Source organism: Furipterus horrens, unplaced genomic scaffold, assembly GCF_987537825.1.
Source record: "Furipterus horrens unplaced genomic scaffold, mFurHor1.1.pri manual_scaffold_4, whole genome shotgun sequence".
Taxonomy (NCBI): Eukaryota; Metazoa; Chordata; class Mammalia; order Chiroptera; family Furipteridae; genus Furipterus; species Furipterus horrens.
Genome location: NW_028327174.1, coordinates 164,941,068 through 164,962,056, shown reverse-complemented (window position 1 = coordinate 164,962,056; position 20,989 = coordinate 164,941,068). Strand labels below are relative to the sequence as shown.

Below are 20,989 nucleotides of genomic sequence, written 5' to 3'. Positions count from 1 at the left end.
TTTTCTTGAAATAATAAAGCATAATAACTGCCAAAAATGTTCCGTATTTTCTCCCATCTTCAATATTAAAATGGCTACACAAAAATTCACTTTTGATAAGTTCTTAAATGCACGCTGATATAACAGCTGTCACGATACAATCTAACAAAATTGTTTTGAATGGAATTAAAGCTAACTAAGCACTATTAGAGCCATTTTATGGAAAAAACAAATTTTTGGGGCAACCTGGTATTTTTAAAAGGTAGGTCTATTTATGTATTCATCTCAGTCTTTATTCCAGTACGTTTTGGATCAGAGAAAACTGGAGGGTATCACACAGATTTGACCAATCGGGCACCAAAAGGAAATTTTCACTTCTAGAGGCAGCATAAATGCAGGATGCAAACATCATACCATTTGTGCCAAAATGATTTTTCTTTGACTCCAAATCTCTATCATTGTTTAATAAGTTTTAATAAGGACATTGGTAATTGAGCTAAGAATACTTTTAAAACATTATCTGATGGAGCAGCTCCTAGTACTCACATGCAGAGTGCCGCTTCCAACCCTGTGTTTTCATGAACACTGAACTCTTAGCATGCAAAGTCAACACCTCTTACAGCTGATCGCAGACATACTCCAGACCACCGTGGGACTCCCAACCCCCAGCCTTCTACCCAGCGGGATCTTAAAATGTAAGGTTTTTGAGTTCCAGGAAACTTAGAATTCCTTATGCCAAATTGTCACACCCAAACCGTAGCAGTCCAAGGGGCCTGTGTGTTCAGACTTCAGTGCACTATTGTTGAAAATGTTTCTCAAACCCTAACTTGAAAGCAACGTTGATCCCACAGAACTTACCTTGATGATGGAAATGTTTTATAAATTCATGTCATCCAATACAGTAGCCAAGAGCCACATGTGACTACTGAACACTTGAAATGTAGTGTGACTAATAAACTGAATTTTTAATTTTAATAAACTTAAACAGGCACAGATGGCTAGTGTAACAACACTGAGCAGCACAGTTCTAAAGCATCAAGGCCTCGAGTAACAAGACAACTCTATGATGTATTTTTATACACCAAAGAGGCACTCAACAAATATTTGGTAGCAGCCTGTCATTGATAACCTCTCTCCCTCTACCTCTTCTCAAGTAAAAGTAAAAACAAAAATAAAATATTAACAATAAAAGACCCACATTAGTTTATAACACTAATCTCCTTGAATATCACTAATAATTTTAATAGTCCAAGATAAAAATAAAACTAATGTCACCGAAACAAAGAATTAGAAATAAGCATACTAGAAGTTATTTATGTTTAATGCTTAAAAGTCTGAATGCACAAACAATCTACCATTATAGAAGTACTGGTGGTCAATACAATGCATTAAAACTATGTACAATGCACAGTTTAGTATCAAAATCTTTCTACACTGTAGAGGTTTTACGAAACTGTTAATGACATCAAACACTAAGCACTTAAGACACCATTGTTTTTCTGCTACCACATTAGGAACGTCAATGGACAGTCCATTTCAACTTGTAGCATCCATCCATTTCTAGTATGAAATTAAGTAATTTTCTACGTATACAATAAAGTTTATCTACACAGTTCTCTTGATTTTGATCCATAGCAGCAAAGGCACTGTACATCAGCAGATCCACAGACTTAAAAGATTTTTAAAGCATTCAAACAAAAAATAATAAAAAAAGGAGTCACATATCCTAGTTTAACAGCAACAACAACATAAAAGAGAACACAATGTCCTGGCACAATGGCACAGCCTGTGTCCATTTCAGGGACATCCGACTAAGACGCGGAAAGAACCGGAGGTAAGGAGAGAGAGTCCTCATCCCAGGTGAGAGTCCGTTCTTCCTGGTTTTCAGAGGGAGGTCCTTGCAAATCCTCCTCTGCTGTCTTTGTTTTGTAAAAGACTCGACCTGCACAGCGGGAGGAATCTGTGCGGTTCCCAAAGAACATGCCAAAAAAATAGCCCATAATCTCTCCTAATGACAAACTGCCCAAAGATAAACATCTCCCTTTGCAAAGAAACTTGGCAAAAATATCCGGAGGGATTAAGTTCTCTTTTTGAGGCCAAATTTAACCTGTTCATCTGTCTATAATACAATAAAAAAAAGATTTAAAAACATAATTCAAAGACACTTGTCAACAAGTCAAAAAAGGAAAGAAAAAATGAAAAAGTCCAATTACTTTTACCGAATATAATCTAAAGCTATAGATATACTGGTTAAAGTTGTTCAAACAGACTCCAATGAGTATGACGTGGCCTGTCATGTCCCAATTGTTCAAATTTCCAAACATCTTGAAAATAGGTAGAGAACAAAAACAAAATAAATCTAACGACACAGCAACATATTGCTTCAATATGTAATTATACATTTCACATCTCTATACAGTCATCATTAGTCTACATTTAGTGACATTTTTAATCGATTATTTTAAACCTTCCTTCCCCCTCCTTTGCCAAAAAAAGGAGGGGAGGTGGATCAAATACAACGCATCTTCATTATCAATGCAGGAGCAGACAGCTTTATTTAGTCAGTCATTGTTAGAAAGCCTTCTTTAAACAAAATAAATATAATACAGGTATAATACATAAAGATTCTGTTTGCTGTTAAGTATGGTTAATCCATGTTCTTCCAAGTAGATAGCTGAAGATTTGGTATCACAGGTTCGTAATGAGTATTCACAATTTAATAGCGAGGAGGAAGTGGGGGGAAGGACGGGGGTTAAACGCCACAACTGCCATGAGCATTGGAAATCCTTGGTTTTAGATGCGGGGGTGGGGTGGGGGGGTGGGGATAATAGAACAAAGTGCTACAAGGAGGAGTCCAGTTCACATGAAGATTTGTCCTTAATAAATAACTTCATAGACTGTGGCCTTCTTATCCCCAGAGCCAGTGACAATGTATTTGTCATCCACAGAGATGTCACAGCTAAGCACCGATGAGGATTCTTTGGACTGGGAAAGAAACATAAACAAAAACGTTAAACACTGAAAGAGAAACCCATTAATACTGAGAGGCAGGACTGGAGGACTTAGAGCAACAGAAGCCTAACGTGTTCCACTGACCAAGCAGGAGCCAAAGCGAAGAAAGGCAGTCATGGCGCTTTATAAAAGCAGCCAGGCCAGGCGCCCTCCTAGGGACACTTCACCATGTTAGTCTGCAGGCTCTTGCCCTAGGGACTTCGGGTGCCTGGCAAGTCAACTGATGAACCAAGGCCCTATTTCAAATCCTATTCTCCAGAGAGTTAAAAGCAGAGTGTCATAGTATGAAAAACCCTCAGCTTCACTCATATGGACTTGGATTTAGGTAGAGCTACAAACACCAGACATGTCACTTAACCTGTTTGAGCATCAGTTTCCTTGAGAAGGAAAACAGGTAAAGACATCTTACCTGTCTACTCCCCCTAGAGGGTTGCTGTAGCATTCAAGTGAGGTAACACATGGGCAAGAGCATAGAAAAACTGTATTTTTAAATATGGAATGTAAAAATATTTCTAAAACAAAGCCTAAGTTCCCGCTGTGTAAAAATGGAACATCAATTTGCAAGCAGGGGGCAGTTCAATAGTTAGAAAGAGAAACGTACCACACTTTGAGTTCTGAACACCTTGTTCAATGGCCCTAACTGCTACAAAGGGGTCAAATGTTAACTTTGAACTGAACTGTGCTAAGGAACAAAACTATCCATAGAATTTTAACTAAGACTTTGAACACTTAAAAAATAAATGTTGGACATGCAGCTGCTAACCCACTACCAGTGTTTCTCAAACTTTTTGATCACAATCTGAATAAATACATTTTACTTTGCAACCCAGTATACACATAAGACATAACACTTATACTTGCTAGAGACGCACTCTAATTTTTTTTCAAGTTCTAGTTGGAACTATCTAAAACACCGTCACCCACAATACATAAACAACCCTCCACTGTATTACATTATTATAAACTTTATGATAACAAGAATTCAGCTATTTTTGTTCTGCTGACTATCTTGACAGTATTTTCACTCAATCTATATATTTTTGGATTCAATTATCATCTACTCTTATGATGACTTAATACTACTTGGTCAAGAAAACCGCAAATTTGTTATGTTACTCCAAAAAAAAAGAACACCAAAAAATAACATCCTAAATATGTAAGGTTAAAAAGAGAAGCCCTTTTTAACTTGCCTATGAAATACTCACATACCAGTAAGAGAGTGGGGAGAATAATTTCACAAATTACACAAAGTACCATTAAGTCAATAAGAAAAATAAAAGCTTATGCAATTAATAAAGATTTACTGAACTTCTCCATAACATTCTTCTTTGGAAAAAATTGAATGAAACAGCAATACTGTAAGAGTATTCAGCAAAATGTTCAAATTTTAAATCTAAGTTTTTTTTCTCTGCACCATGTGAATAATACTGGCTCCTACCTCCTAGGACACTTCAGTGCATTATTAATCTGCAAGAATGAATGGAGTTTTGTTAAACAACTATCGTGCAGCAAGCACACAGTAAGTGAAGGCAAAGTGTTAAGTGTTACCTGGAATATACTGGCTCCATAAGGTGTTCTCCAGGCATTCAGAAGGTTGTCCTTTCCAGTGCTTACAAACCACTTGCCTACGGGAAGAGGATTTTGAAACAAGCAGTGTTCATGATACTTTGTCAGACACACGAGAGATCTGCTTTACAGAGCTTCAAGCTATTCATAAAAAACTCATCTAATTTATGCAACAGACAGTTTTGTTTCTTTCACTGTAAAAATAAGACCTACTCTCCTAGATTTAACGAGTCATTTATACTATGACAAGGACAAAGTGGATTAATGCCAGAAAATTACATGGCATTAGGGAAATAGGCATGTGTAAGGAAGTAGTATAATTTTGAAGAGGGAAGTATTAATGAAGTAAAGAACAGGACTTAAAATGAATCAGCAAGAGGGAGGAAAGAAAGGTTCTGGACGATAGAAAACGGCCCAGAGGGCTTGCTTACCACAATGGGCAAACTTGAGCGACAGCACACAGCTCTCGTGAAGGTGTAGCTGGTATTTGTCTGGCTTGGTGACATGCAGCACTTCCACATTACTGTTCTCCATTCCTACTGCGAGCCACTCTCCGGTTGGGCAGTAACCCAGAGAAAAGATCTAGAATTAAAACAGGTGATATGACAATGGCTACAGAGGACATACTTCTTTAACAGGGAAGAACTGTTTCTTCTGCGAATACTACTTAAATAAAAAAAAAAAAAAAAAAAAAAAAAAAAAAATCAAGATAATTTCAACTGTACAGGGGAAAAAAAAAAAAAATCAAAGCCAAATGGGTGATCCCAAAGTAATGGGACAGATCTCCACCATATAATTTACTAATAAATCATGTAAAATTCAAATATATACAGAGTAGTGGACTTTGAAATGAGAGCCTGCTAAAAGCTTGTAATAACATATTTTAAAATTCTTTAATAAAAGATACTGTTGTACTTTCATAGAAAACAATGGAAATTTCAGCTATCTAATCTAGAGTCAAAAGTGACTTGGCCTCATGCTAAAGGAAGTGCCTCTTCTTAAGTACGTCTTGCATTTCACAAAACTGTGGCTTCTGAAGGTCATGGGCACTGGAGCACACCTGCGACGTGAAGTCGTGCTGCTGCAGCTGCCGCCCTTCACGCAGGTCCCAGGATCGGACGGTGTTGTCCAAGCCGCCCGTCCAGAGCTTGGTGCCATCGTTAGAAATGTCAATACAGCTGGCCCCGTCTGTGTGGCCCTGGAATTGCCTGAAAATGTCAAAATGGAGGAAAAATCCTTGAAAAGTTGTTCTTTAGGTGAATTCACATCAGAATTCCTCAGCAATCAATTTCATTGCAGACCCCATTGGTAGGTTTCATTTTGGTTTGTCTTCTAATTATTCAAAGTAATAATAAAGTATACAAGTAAAAGAGATTCAAGTTAAATGGAGATGCTGTGTTTCCTGTACTTTGTGTTTATCTTTAAACTCTTAGGCAGTACTAGCCACGGGGATGGGCGCAGGGAGCAGCGCTGCGACTGCAGGTGGCTGTGCGAGACCAAGAGGCCACGCTCTCCAGTAAGGCACACGGAAAGGAACTCAGGGTGACTCAGCCACTGCAGGAGCTGGTCAACTGTCAAAAGACATGGAGGAGAAGAAGGGATTAGAAACAGTTCCTCATAAGAGCCTTACCCAAAGGGAACAAAGCGATGACTATTTTGTTTTTAGCATCATATTACAGAGCTTAGTCCTGCCAAATATTTTCCAGAGGCCTCTCCTCCTTGCTTATGGCCCGACCTGTAGCTGGGCTTGATTACGACCTTCGCACACACACCAGCGGATCACACCTCTTGCTTCCTGCTCTCTCTGGTGCTGACGTGTGGAGACTAGTTTCAGGGCCTATACATATCAACACTCTCCTATACGCTCTCATTTCTAAACATACGTCCTACTTATGTCTATCCATCCTTAAAGGTGGCATTACAGGTAATCCAGACCTTTTCAGGGTGAACAGTATCAAATACCCGCGTGGGCCCAGGGTAGGTGCTCAATAATCATTTGTTGAAGAAACGAACATGTCAGATATTACATGGCACCGAGAACAGCACCATGCACTGTGACTCTTCTCAGTGAGTGCCGACAGCGCGGTTTGTTAGCAAGCACAGATGGCAAATTACAGATGTTAAATGAGCTCCTGAGGTCATGGGAACCTTATGTGCAGTCATTATGTAGAAGTGACCTCATTTTTTTAAAAAACCTGCATTGATACTGTTAAGTATAATGCCAAAAAGAAAAAAAGGAAGAAAGCAACCATCCTCATTTGATAAAGTTCATATAATGAAGCACACAAGAATTTACATTGATAATTTGTTTCTAGCATCTTAAAATGAGCTTATTCTTAACAGTTTTCAGTAAAGTAATTATATTTCATCTTTTAGACAGACAGACAGACAGACCGACAGACAGGTGTACAGATCTCTGGCACAATGCAGTGCAACCAGTCCCTCCTCACGCCACGGTGAAGAGTCTTGCTGACCCACCTCACCAGCGTCTGGTTGTGCAGGTCCCACACGGCAATGTTGCCGTCACTGCAGCAGGAAAAGCAGACCTTGGAGTCGGGGCTGATGGCCAGGGCGTAGCAGGCGGGGGCCGAGGATGTCAGCTCTGCCTTGATGCGCGGGGTTGGGGCAGCCAGGTCCCAAATGGACAGAGTGCTGGCTTCCCCTCCCACAATTAGGGTGCGACCATCAGGGAGCAATCGGCAGGAACGGATGTAGTTATCCCTGTTCTGTAGAGACAAAAACCATCAAGAGATTACTCATGAGGAAAGGAAAACAGCATTAACATGAGAGCAGAAATTCATAAAAGTATTGTGTTCCCTCCTGGTTTTAATGAGCCATTTCTACTTACGACAATGATAAAGTGGATTAATGCTGGAAAATTACATGAAATTAGGGAAGTACTTAAACTTGATCTACAAAATTTAGTACTGAGATATTTAATCTTAATTAGCATATAAATGCAAAGATCTAGACCCACTCCCACCACCACCACATCAATCAGCTGCCTGAGTCATTTGCACACATAGGTGCACTGCAATCCTCGCAGTCCTGCGAAGCACGCCTGGGGACCTGGTCCACTCCAGCTGGCTGGGGAGAGGTCCTGCTCCTGCTGCCCGAATGGTCAGGGAGCTAAACAGACCTAACAGTCTCTTCCTTTCACTTGGCTAAGGGTGTCACGGGTTTGATTGATTAAGCAGCACTGGTTGGAGGCAAGACAGGATCAAAAAGCGTTAAGTAACAGAAAAAAATTTCCTTGTAGTTCATGAGGCCATGGGAATCTTGTGTACATTAATTATGTTAAATTGACCTATCATTATGCCGTAGCAAAAATCCTGTGTAAGGAAGAAAATCAAACTAAAATTTCCTACAAAAACTCAAGGACAAATACCCATGAAACAGCTAAAGGTTGGTCACATTAAGGATTAAGTTATTCCTGTCTCAGAATGTAACACATTATAGCAGTTAGGTGTACCCTCACAGAAGCCACATGGGCTCCTATTTTCCCTCCATTCCTTTACCAGATAGGAAAACGAGTGGTTTGCCTGCTCCCAGGCACTGGGCTGGCTGAATGACAGCGGTCCTGGTGCAGTGTCATGTGAATAACTGGATACTTCTGCCTTAAGAAACTGAAAGAAGACAGGCCTCCCCGTCAGCACTCTATATCTCCACGTGAAAGACCACAAACCACTGAAAACAACGACCCACTTGGGGTTAATACTGCCTGCTGCTTACACATCCTGGTCTCTCACCATCCCGTCCTGTTTTCTGAATGAAGGTCTAAGCCCTGTCCAATCGTGTTCACTCACCAGACAGTCAAGCTGAGAGACAGGGCTCTTGTTGCCGGGGTGGCTGATGTCCCAGACCTTGACACAGCCCTTCCCACCCGTGTACACGTGTCTCGTGGGGTTGCTGATGGTCACGGCGCACACCACCTCCCCGTGGTTCAGGGTGTTGATCTGGCGAGCGTGTCGGGGGATACCGGGTCCAATGAGGGCGTCGGGGGGGAAAGGGACAGGCTGCATCTGCCCATCCGCCGTCACGTGGAAGGAGTATGCTCTAAGGCAGTGGAGAGGAGAAAAGATAGGAAGAAGAAAATGTAAAAAATGTTTCTTTTTACCTGATCAGTGTAATGAGATGAAACCTAAAATATTTTCAGTGCTACTTATGATTTGCAAACAAGTCAAGTTTACTTAGTACAGTGGAAAGAATGTCATTTTCAGTCACAGAGCTAGATCTATAATCAAACCTCAGGCCAACTCTTCACTAGCTGCTATGTGACATCAGTAGTTACTTAGCCTCTCTGAACCTTTAAAATCTAAAATGGAGAGAATGCTACTCACACTTCACAGAGAATAAACTAAGACAGCCAATGTCCAATATAATCCCTATTCCTTCAGGGCACTGACTTCTACTTTAGATGATTCAGAAGCCTGTGATGAGATTTTTGCTATAGATCATTTCAAGACTTACTAATTTGAGATCACTAAGCCAAAATTATGAAGCTTTAAGGAATCTCCAGGCCTACATGGTGAAATAGTGATGTACCACAACAAAAATTAAAAAAGAGATAAAATAAAGTCCTATCAGACTTGACAATAACAAATTCTAACAATTCTAAATGGAACTAGAACCTGAACAAGTGTTCTATGTGACTGCCCGAAGGCCCACCTGTGAACACTGATCAGCAGCTCCATCTCCAGTGAAGCATTTGGTTCTAAGTGCAACTTAAGTTAGAGCAACTCCCTCAACAGACATCTCTCCTCTTAGGGCACTGAAGTCAGAGAGGGGCATGCGTGGGGCTGTTCTGCTGCATCTGGAGGCAGGGATGTTGGAGGTGGGTGGGAGGAAACTGGGCCCATCTTGGGGGTATCACGGGCAATCACCCACTTGAAATGATGCCATTCTGCTTTGGCATGGAGCTTTGGAATGTGCTCTGTTCATGGAAAAAATATACCAAGGACATACCAAGTGAAAGCACTTGTGGGCACACGAAGGATAGGAGTGTGGAACAAACTGCACATAAGTTTTAGAATCAAATCAAAAGTGTATGGTTCCTTCATACAAAAATCTACAGGCTAGCCACATTCATCAAAATTCAGCTCATTACTGAGGGGTCCCAGGAAGGATGAAGCAAGCCTATGGGTATGGAAGATGTGGGCACAGAGAGGGGAGGGCTTTCTCCTCTGTAGTCCACAGAAAGACTCAGAACTGGGTTACAGAGGAAAGGCAGTATGTTAGCCTTGCTGAGGGGTGGGACCTAGGAAGACAACAGATGATTTGGAGAGACAGAACTTGGAGAGACAGTGGATGTGTGACCTGAGACACAGGTACCGAGGAAGACCCTAAGGCTTGGGACCCAGGTGACTAGGTGGATCGCAGTACATTAAAGCGTTCTGTTTTCTGCAACGTGAAGGCCTAGGGCAATGGTTCTCAACCTGTGGGTCGTGACCCCTTTTGGGGGTCAAACGACCCTTTCACAGGGGTCACCTAAGACCATTGGAAAACACATATATAATTACATATTGCTTTTGTGATTAACCACTATGCTTTAATTATGTTAAATTTGTAACAATGAAAATACTTTCCGCATATCAGAAATTTACATTACAATTCATAACAGTAGCAAAATTACAGTTATGAAGTAGCAACGAAAATAATTTTATGGTTGGGGGTCAGCACAACATGAGCAACTGTATTAAAGGTCATGGTATTAGGAAGGTTGAGAACCACTGGCCTAGGGGAACCCAAAGAACTCAACCAGAAGAAAACTGTGGTTCAGGAGAGAAGTCAGGTTAGAAAGATCAAGGTCTGGGCATCCACAAAGAAGTGATGGTTGAAGCTAAGGAGCAGGAAGAATGATTCTGGAGTGAGTATGTCATAAGCAGAACAGACGCAGACTCCAAGAGCAGGCTTACTTTTAGGACTCTCCAGCAAGAACAACAAGGGAGGCAGGTAATCCGGAGAAGAGGACAGAGTACAAAGGGGGAGAAGACGGTTCATTACATGACAACTCACTAAGTCAGAAAATACTTATTAGATGACTACTATGAGCCAGGTTCTATAAGGTGCTGGGGAACCAGGTGAGGAAGATAGACAAAGTCCCCATCCACCAGATCCTGTATCCTAGAAGGGAAAACAGACATCACATAAGCAGACAAATAACCTCGATGGTGGTTAAATGCCTCCTCTTTCTTACACGCACATGTGCACACATTTATCTTAGATACAAAAGACTGAAGATGCCCAGGGAGGTCTGAGGTAGCGTATGGGCTGAGACCTGCAGTAAGCACACAGGCCTTGCACATGCCAAAGGGGAGTGTGCTGGGACGAGGAACAGCAAATGCAAAGTTCTAGAAGCAGAACCAAGCGGGAAGGCCAGGCTCAGTGGACAGTGAAAAGACGGAGAGAGGCAGGAGCAATGCTAACAAGGCCTTTGTTGGGTTGTGATGAGGGCAGATATTATTCTGAGTAGAATGGAAAGTCACTGAAGACTTTGGGCAAGGGAGTGACACATTTAGTGTTTTAAAGGATAATTTTGGTTGCTGGGTGATGAGTGGATTGTAGGTGGCATAATGAGAGAAGGAAAACTAGTGGGAGTGGGGGCTAGTGCAGTAATCTAGGGGAGAAGCAGGTGGCTAGGGCCTGGGAGACTGTGGGGAAGCTGGGAATAAATTTGCAATTCAAAAAATTTCTCTGGTTGAATGAAGGTAGAAGAGACTGTGTTGGATGGCACATTTGAATTTTGAAGGTGACACAGTGAGGGGTGATGACAAGGTCTTCTTTGTGAGTCTGTGAGGAGGTAACAAAAGTTCACTAGAGGTGATAGGGTTCATTACTGGGGGACTGACCTTATGACTGCCAGTCACCCAGGATGATGGTGCACTCTGCTGGAAGGAAGACCGTAAGCCAGTGCCAAGTTCCTAATAAAGAGGGGAAATGTCCCCAACAATATGGAGGAGCAATTAGTTCAATGGCACAAGCCAGAAAGGCATAGAGTTTTCATAAATCAGTGAGACTGGAGAAGCGGGGGGTGGTGGTGGTGGGGTGGTGTGTGTGTGTGTGTGTGTGTGACATTGACACAGCCTTTATCACTCCGCCATTGCCTGAGGACTGCATGTGTGTGTGTGTGCGTGCGTGAGTGCGTGTGTATGTGTGACATGGTGACACAGATTTTATCACTCTGCCACTGCCCTGAGGACTGTGGGTGTGAAACAAATATTAAAAGGGCACCCCCCCTTAGAGGGCTGCAGTGGCAGGGTCCCCTCAGGAGACAGCCAGGTGTCAGCTCAAGCAAGGAGGGGACGGGGGTGATGCTTGTAGAGAAAGGCTGAGATTCTGACGGATGGCGACCAAGAAAAGGCTAATTGATTTAGCAATTAAGAGGTCATGAAGAGTAAATCTTAAAAGGAAGGGAAAGAAAGGTTATTCCAAGTTTAGATAGTGTTATACATTCTTAATGATAATTTACTTGAAAAGACATCCCTCCTCTCCTCTCTAGAATCACTAAAAGGTTTTTAAAGAGCCTTGAGAGTTTCAATAGTTAAGAAACCAGACACGCAATTTCTTTTCAGGTTTTCAATAGGACACTTTTTCAATTCAACCATGACCACTGTGAACACCCTACTATGTTCCTGGAACTCCCTTATTACGAATTTCAAGAGCCTGCTTGCATTAGGACATAATGTGGCCCTCTGTTGCTACAAGTATATGAGATACTCAAGACTGGAAAATAAAAGCTCTAGTGCATACTCTTTATCAGACTTCAGCACACTCTTTGATGTGTACATAGCAATAAGTACTGGAATGAGTCAATAAAAGCCAACCTTTCTAAAAATTAGACTTATTCAAGCTTGAAGAACTATTATTTTTCTATCCAATGAGATGCATTAATAAGTATGCTTCCTAGCCACATACTCTGATATGTCTCATGCTAAGGATACAGAATTGGGTAAGGCAGTGGCCTTGTCTACAATGGCTTATCATCCAGCAATTACGGTGAGAGGAGTACAGAAGTGACTATAATATCAGGTGGAAGATGCACAGTAGGAAGTTCTGTGGTGGTTCAGAAAAGAAAGCTTATGTTTCATGAGAGACATGGTACTACAAATGGACTTTACTGAATGGAAGGATTTCACCAGGACGAAGGAAGATGGAAAAATGATTCCAGGGATAGAAAGGGGGGAGGTAGAGGAATAGCAGAGAACAAGGGCTTTAAAATCAGGTGAAATTATCTGGATAATTTCTGGATTGGTTTTAATATGGGAACTCATTTATTCAACAATGACTCCACAGTAAATGGCTAGAAGAGCTGGCTGGAGTACAATATGACAAAAAGTTATACACACACACACACATTTTATATATAGATAGGTAGGTAGATATAGATATAAAAGGGAAGGCTTAGAATGTCAGCCTAAGAATATCACAAACAGAATTTAATGAAGGACACTTAAATATTGCAAATAAACTTGGAGGGAACTGCAGAGAGATCAACCAATTCAGGGTGAACTGAACATGGATAGAACCCTAGTGGGAGAAAGTTCAAAGGAGATTGGATAGATCATTTAGCAGAGGCTCCTTGCTCTAGGGATTGAGATTGGGCGCAAAGCCTTTCGAGTTACAGGGTGGAGAGAAATTGCTGCTAGAATGACACCGACAATGATGAATGGTAGTTACTCATGGAAGTTCCACAAAGCCCTCCTCATTACTCCTGCCTCTTCTCCCTACCCCTACGCTTCCGACCCTTTTCCCACCTCCCTACCCTTCCCCATTTTACTGCTATATTCTCTTTACTCTCTTTCTCTCAGCTTACTAATATTGCATTGATGCTATAAAAATTCAATTGATAAGGATTCAGTGGTTAAGTGCAATGTGTGTGTGTGTGTGTGTGTGTGTGAAATATATTGGGGGGCAAGAAAAAGGCAGGGGATACTACTGGGGCAAAGCCATTTATGGAATAAAATTGGTAACAAGGAGTACAACGGTAGGAGGAATAAGAGATAATTACTTCAATAATCTAGAGAAGATAAAATGAGGGACCTGAACTAGAAAGGAGAAGGATAACACACTAGAGGTAACAGATAAAGGATTCTGTAGGACTGAACTTACGAGATGTGGAGAAAGTAATACACATTCAAGATGCCTAGCTGAGATGTCCAGCAAGTTAACTAGGAACACAGGGCTGAAGGGAGAGGGTGCTGGGAGCCAGGGCCATGTAGGGGCCTGCAGTGCACACAGAGGCTGGTGACGTTACTGAGAACTAAGAGTGGCTCTCCAAGGGAGATGGTGAACAGAACAAAGGAAGTTTGAACTTTCTAACAGAAATATACTTCAAATAATCGAGGAAATCTGCAAATCATTCTTTTTAAAACATGTACAGCACAGTTATTTCATTTGGATCATCACTTTTTGATGCAAACCCAATCTAAAGAAGGTCCTTGGCCTTCCCATAGTCCACCTCCTTTCCCTTCCCGAAGAGGCCCGATTCTGTACATTGCTGTACTCACTGTTCTCACACTTTGCAACACCTTCTCCAGGTCTTCCATGTACTAAGACTGAATTAGACTTGAATTCACAATTACAGGCCTGGCAAGTATACTTGATAAAGTATGAGAGAAAAGTAGGTTCTGTAAGTAGTTTATGGACCCAGTAGTAGTTAACCCAGTCAACAAATAATTGAGAGTTTACTGTGTGTCAAGCAGTGTGCCTATTTGGAAAAAATTTGCTTTAGAAAAACAAATAAATACAAGAGTAAGGAAAGACTTCTGAGTTGTGAACAGCCTAATATCTATAAACCTGAGGTCTTTCGTTATGGCTGAATTCACATGCCATTGCCTGGTATACAATTAGTACCATAGTTTTAACCAAATACTTTCACACTACTTACAGAAGCCTTATTTAAGTAGTGGTGAGGAAGAGTTCATTTTTGGCTTCTGTTGAAATTAAACTATGTTGTCATTCTAATTACATACTGAGTGGAACTCCTGCTTATTTACCAGAACAGACATGAGGACCCAATGTGAATTATGAAATAAAGGCAATTTTATTCATTAGTTTGAACATGCATTTAATTATAATTTTTGATAATATGTAGCAATTAATTTTGTAAAAATAATTAGGACAGAGATGCAACTCTTTTAAGTCTTTCTGGAGAAAGTTACTTTGTGCATGTGTGGGGTGGAGAAGACGGATCATTCACTATGTTTTATGTTCTAGCACAAAAAACAGTTTTTCTGTTGAAAAATATGCACAACACAACATTTCACAGTTCTGTATCTTATAATCTGAAAAGCCATATAATCATTATAATCATTTCTTCTGAAAAAATCTATAATAAAAGCATATTATCTCGATATGCATAAATGAATATGAATTTATGTCTTAATGCCCTGTTACACACAGACATATCAGTAACAAGAGTGCGGAGTCTAACTTAATCTACTGTTCTTTAGCCGTTTCTGCCCCCTACTATATGTTCTATTCTATTGCATCAGAGAAGGAAAACTCTGATTCCAAAAAACCTCCGCTGCCTTGCGGCATACCTCTTCAGGGGAAAGGCTAAGGGAGTAAACCCCGACAGAAAATCCGGAGCCGGAGTCCCTAAGGCGGTTTGACGTTGTAGTCAACACCGGCAACTCCTGCGGCGCACCTGAAGCCAAGCTGTATTGACTCCGTCTTTCCCTTGGACCCTTCAGCTGCGAAGAGAGGGGGGGTCTGCTGCATGGGCAACAGCAGACCCTCCATATCACCCTGCCCAGGCTCTGTAGCTTCAGCTTCACTGGAGAGGACACTCCAGCGTCATCGCAAGATGTCGATTCAACAGGGGAGGAGACAGATACCGTGTCACTCCCGAGTCGGACTGCACAGCCATTCTCGGCGGTGCAGATAGACTCTTAAGAAGCTACACCATCGTCTCTCGAGAAGGATGGCTGCCGACGACGATTGCATCAGAAGTTGAAAAACTGATAAAACCCCAAGACAAAGCTAAACTCCTAGAAAATAGTGCTACAGCTGGCTGAATAGCCACCGTGTACCAAACATGGTACTACACATGTAACATATTGTCTTACTTCATCCTCACGCCCTCCTTGCCAGGCAGTGGCGGCTCTGGTTTACAGATAAGCCAGCTGAAGCTCACAAATTGATAAACTGCATAAAGTCATTCTTTAGTTGTTAACCGGCAGAGGCAGTATCGAACTTGGATCTGCCTCACTTCAGAACCCATACTCTGGACCACACCCCACTCTCTTTGGAGTTCCCAGTGTCATCTGCCAATTGCACCAGTTGTGACTCTATCTCTCCCTGGAACAGAACATCTCAACCATCCTACAAACCCATCAACCCTTCCAAAAGGATTTCAAAATTTTTACGATGCTGGGGGGAAGGAAGGGAGCCCAGCTCAAGGTTCAGCAGTACCACCTGAATCAGACCAGCTGTGATTCTCTTGTGGTTCAGAAGGCTCAGACCCCCCAAATCAAGGCTGTCATTGCTTCCTGAAACACACCCAATAGTTTCACCTCTGCGGTCTCTGGGCAGCAGCTGAGAGGAAAAGTACCACATTATCTGCTCTGGTGGTTATTCTATAGCTGCGCGTGCAACTGCTGATTAAGTGGTGACCGCAGTACCTGAACATGGGACGATGCCTCTTCCCTAAGGGAACACCCCCATCCCCACTAGCTTCATATGGAACTCACAGGTATTTGAGTTATTTGGTTAATGCTTTGATCTTGTTATTTAGGTTGCTGCATGCAATAGGCCAAACTTTCACCTTCAGATACATCAAAGTTCTTGGTCAACAAGACTTGTCGGTCCGTAAACAACTATTTGCAGAACACACGTAAGTACACAGAATTTTATGATAATTGATTATACCCTCAATTCTCAAGGAACTTTAACTCTAATTTGCCTTGCCTCCCTTATTAATCGGTCAAATATTTACTGAGCAACTTGACTATGGAACCAGCATGTGGTTGATCCAACAGAAAAGTTTAGGGTAGAGTCTGTAAAGCAGTACATTACAGAAGGAAGAACCAAGAGTTTGATGTATCTGGTGAAAAATGAAGAAAGGGTCAAGGTCAGGAATGATTAACAGGGAAGGGCAGGAAACTTGGGGAGAGAAGGAGCACACACAAGAAACAAAAAGTTGACAAGTCCCTGGGCTTATAGTTAGTGAATAAGTAAACAATGGGAGGTCAGAGAAAGGAAAGATCAGCACATATTTTCATTCAGCCATCCATCCAATAGGTATAAATTGTGATAAACAACTATGAACCTGGAACCATTCTATGCACTGGAGCTACTTCTGTAACTGAACAGCCGAGTTCTTCTGCTCTGCTATTATGGAACTTATATTCAAGTAGGGAGAGGTAGATAATGGCTATAGACAAGTATAAAAAATGCAAGGAACAACAAAGAATGATGCTGGGGAAAAGGGGACAGAAGGGTGCTATTTTAGATAGGGTTGTCAGGACAGAAGTCTCCTAAGTGACATTTTAGCAGAGACCTGAAGTTAGACAGAAGGCCACAGCAGAACTGAAGTATACTGGAAGGACCAGAAAGAGCAAATGCCCCAAGGTAGGCAAGCCAGTGGGGAGGCTTCCGAGAGAAGGAGACTCAGCTGCTGAAGGCCAAGTTTGGAAAGCAGAGGGCAGGTGAGAAAGCACTAGAGATCGGGGAAGGAGCAAGTTATATGGCACATACAGTGACAGACAGGATGCCAGTGGGAAGAGCAATGAGAATAAAACATGTGAGTAATAAGGCTGGGAGGATCTATGGGATGCTTTCCAAAAGAGAGGAGAGAAAAAAACAAGCTGGGATTTTAAAGGAAAAGCCAGTGTTATTTTATGGTAAAGTCTTTGTCTCTGGGAAGACGAAGCCAATTGAAAGGTACACTGGACTGAAACGAAGGATGTGGAATGAGCTATGGCGAGATGAGAATGTACAAGAGGCTGGAACCATGATGTGAGTTTTGCCTTCGTGACTCAAGGGGGCTGTGAATACAAGGACTCCAAATACCCAGTTCCCAAGACAAGCAGCCAACTGACGATTGAGCAAGCCACCTTCTCCGGAAACACAACTAAGCACAAAACCACACTTCTTTTTTTTCAGCCTTTGGAGTCAGGTATGGCTTTTCACAACATGCTCAAACTCTGAGCACCCAGGTTTGCATATAAGGCTCTTTTTTTTAAATTTCAAGGCAACAAAAGAATTGCCATGAAGCAAGTAAGAGACGAAGAGAAAATCTGACTGTTGGAAATGCCTCAGCAATTTGCATTTCCATATTAGCAGCACAAGATTTTAAATGGAAAACACAAAACCCCACCTCACTACCTCTTTCCTTGTGCTAAGAGAAAATGGAAAATACTTTGCAAGAAAAAAAAAAGCAAGCCATGGGACCCCACCCCCCACACTGTCTAGCAGTGCTCAGAGTCTAAAGGGCCGGCAAGGGCCCAGGTGTGACGCACGGCAAGCAGGGACACAAAGGCACTCACGGTTTTCCTCCTGGAATGCCTGTCAGGTTGGGAGGTATCGCCGGCACGCGCATGTGATGGTGTGGATCAAATCCAACCTAAAATTTTTGCAAGCAGAACAATGAAAACAGACACAGTTACATTTACTCATTTCATCTAAAACCTGAGGGAACAGATTCTTTAAAAATAACATGTCAGAAATATATACAGAAGTATGTATTTATTGATGAAATGACAGGATGTTTATGACTTCATGGTAATATAACTGGGAGTGGAACATCCATAAAAATATACTAATAATTATTCATGTGCATTACAGAAATGAAGAATTAATTAAATTATACCTGCTGTACTTTTGTAGGTTTAAATGTTTTAAATTATATATAAAATTTGAAAAAAATTCCCTTACCTTACACATAGGAAAATGGATCTCGTGATGTAATTTCATATAGTTTAATTTATGATACATGCTATAAATAACTCAAATTACACAAACCACAATAAAGAACATATATGACAAACCTCTGTGCTCTGAAATATTTATTTCGTAAAAACCTGCGAACGTACCACTGGTGATCGCCCGTAGGCGGCAGCGGCGGCGGCGGCGGCGGCAGCCGCGCTCATCTGCGGGGAGATGTTGTGCAGCCCCGCGTAGGCGGCGCCGGGGCTGGTCAGCTCCCCGTTCATCCCAGCGTGGGGCACGATCCCGAACGGGGTGGGATATGGACAAGGAACTGCCATCGGTGTCCTTAGGCTTGAGGCTGCAGACCAGAACGGAAGGAGGAGAAAGAAAAAATAAACACAGGAAACAATAACGAAGTAAGGCATTCTTATATACATTAAAAAAACAGGACTGATGATTTAAATAAGCTTAATATTCTCAAAAGTCATTCAAGCCTTTATTGGAGTTCACTCAGTCACCTTATTTTATTGAACACCTACTATGCGCCAGATATAGTAGGTGCCAGGGACTTGGTTTGGGTTGAATAACTTTGTCGAACAGCCATTCAATGCTGGTTATTAGCACTCTCAATGAACTGCACTCTTCAAACTGCATTAATTTCTTTAAAAAACAAGCAACTTATAAATATATAGAAAAAAATTTCTTACCCAAAGGGTCGACGCCTGGTGGTTTTCCAGGTACAGGCCTCAATCCAGGAGTGGAATTACTGCCTGGGGTGGGTGCATCAGTTCGTGGAGTGGGGGTATTGGACTTTGAAACAGGAGTAGTAGATTTTTCATTCTAACAAGAGATACAACACGATACACTGGCGATTAGTACACAGTTTCAATAATGATGTTTAAAAACAACAATTTTTTTTTTACACTTTAAAAGGTAAACAAAAAAGAAATGAAAAATGTTCTTCAGCCTGAGCCTTTACTTTCATTAATTAAAAAGAATTAAAAGAGTTTCCTGAGACCACTGAAACCTATGTTCTAGAGAACACACAATGAAACTGAATTAAGGGTAGAATGGACCATTTCTAGGAAACTGGTTAGTGTCAGTTGGAGGCATATAAATCATGTGTTTTGACTATGACTGCTACTTGCTGGTGGCTTTAAGATTGAGTGGTTTGAGTTGGGCTCGTGGTGGATTGTTCAAGTCACAAGGGACTTCCCTGGTTAACAGATTCCATCAGAAGAGATTCAAGCCTGAATCACCATACAGATTGGCAGAGGAATTGCCATTACAAAAAGGCCAAGAGAAAACAGAGAGAAACGTAATCTAGCTCTCTGTAAGACATACCCCCCTAATTTGCAGAAAAACTGACAGATTTTCTTTCCTTCAGCTGTGAATTCAAAGCGTTATTTAAAACCGATTTTTTGTTGTTGTTGTTGTTGTTAATGTTATGTTACAAGGAAGTAATTGGTGAGGAACAAGACGCACCACACCAAAATGCAATTAACTACAAAGCCACAGAAGAAGGGGTTATGAGGAGATTATCCTGACTTGCCAGCAATTTCATTTTGAATTTGTGATTTGTGGTGTGAGTCAAGGTACATTTTCATAAATGACAGATTACTTTTTAGATAGAGAGAAAATTATTGCAGTCATATACACCATGGTAATTCAAACAAAGCTAGCAACAAAATCATATCCAAGCCAAAAACTAAATTTACCATAAACCACAGGTGACAAAACTATCTCTGTAACCCCAGTGTGCACTTCTTCATCTTCACGAAGACACGCTTCACTCAATTTCCCCATCTCCCTCCTCTAGCCTTGCAAAGAGACTCACAAAACAAACATTCATCACCACCAAGTCAGTAAACTCATCTGCTCCAAAAATACTTCTGTCAATTCACCTTGAATGCTGAACATATACATGTATTTGGAAATAAAGAAGTTCCATAGAAAAATGTAAAAAATACAAAATTAAAAAAACAAAAAAAAAGTCAAACCCAGCCATCCTGAAACAGGCAACACTAAGAAAGGCGATGAAGAGCTGCTTACAAGGCTGAGTTCTTTGGATTTGGAGGAAGGAGTACTGCTGGAGGACGCGATTGAGGCTGGGCTGATCGGGGCGTCTTTCTTGAGCAGGCGGGCCTTGTCCAGGCCATTCTCTCTCGGGGAATGTGCTGGGCTCCCTCGAGGGGAGGATGGATCCTAGAAAGGAACAGCTTGGGTATTAATGCAGCATAGCACATTCACAATGCTGGATGGAGTACTTGGGTGTGGACGTTTCTAGCTGGAAGTATTTAAAAGCTTAGATAATCTTAAGACTCACCAAATCATTGAACAAAATATTTGGTATTGAGGTCAAAGAAAATACTACAAATTTACAATATTTATTTACAAAAAAAATCAAAACCCTAAAAATTTGCAAGTCACTTGTCAATGAGATCTGTAGGCTAACTAAGCGCAGAGGTCGGTGTGCATTCATGATGGCAGTAAAATGCACTCGCACATCACAGAAAAGAATCTCAATAACAAGCCTTAGTAACATAAAATAAGCAATACA

At 41.4% G+C, this 20,989-nt stretch overlaps 1 protein-coding gene across 6 annotated transcripts in view; it reads right to left on the bottom strand.

The window, feature by feature from the left end:
- Positions 1–1,282: 1,282 nt before the first annotated feature.
- LOC150013217 (transducin-like enhancer protein 4) overlaps positions 1,283–20,989 on the bottom strand; it is a 144,426-nt gene continuing 124,719 nt past the window's right edge. For all 6 annotated transcript variants that reach the window (XM_090274196.1, XM_090274197.1, XM_090274200.1 and 3 more), the window contains 10 exons: positions 20,482–20,634; positions 19,137–19,269; positions 18,594–18,787; positions 18,048–18,124; positions 8,364–8,613; positions 7,036–7,283; positions 5,618–5,765; positions 4,989–5,139; positions 4,540–4,616; positions 1,283–2,964 (listed from right to left, as the gene is read on the bottom strand). In XM_090274196.1, coding sequence (XP_090130322.1) covers positions 2,857–2,964; positions 4,540–4,616; positions 4,989–5,139; positions 5,618–5,765; positions 7,036–7,283; positions 8,364–8,613; positions 18,048–18,124; positions 18,594–18,787; positions 19,137–19,269; positions 20,482–20,634 — 1,539 coding nt within the window. In that variant the 3' untranslated portion in view covers positions 1,283–2,856. The remainder of the gene's footprint in view (positions 2,965–4,539; positions 4,617–4,988; positions 5,140–5,617; positions 5,766–7,035; positions 7,284–8,363; positions 8,614–18,047; positions 18,125–18,593; positions 18,788–19,136; positions 19,270–20,481; positions 20,635–20,989) is intronic.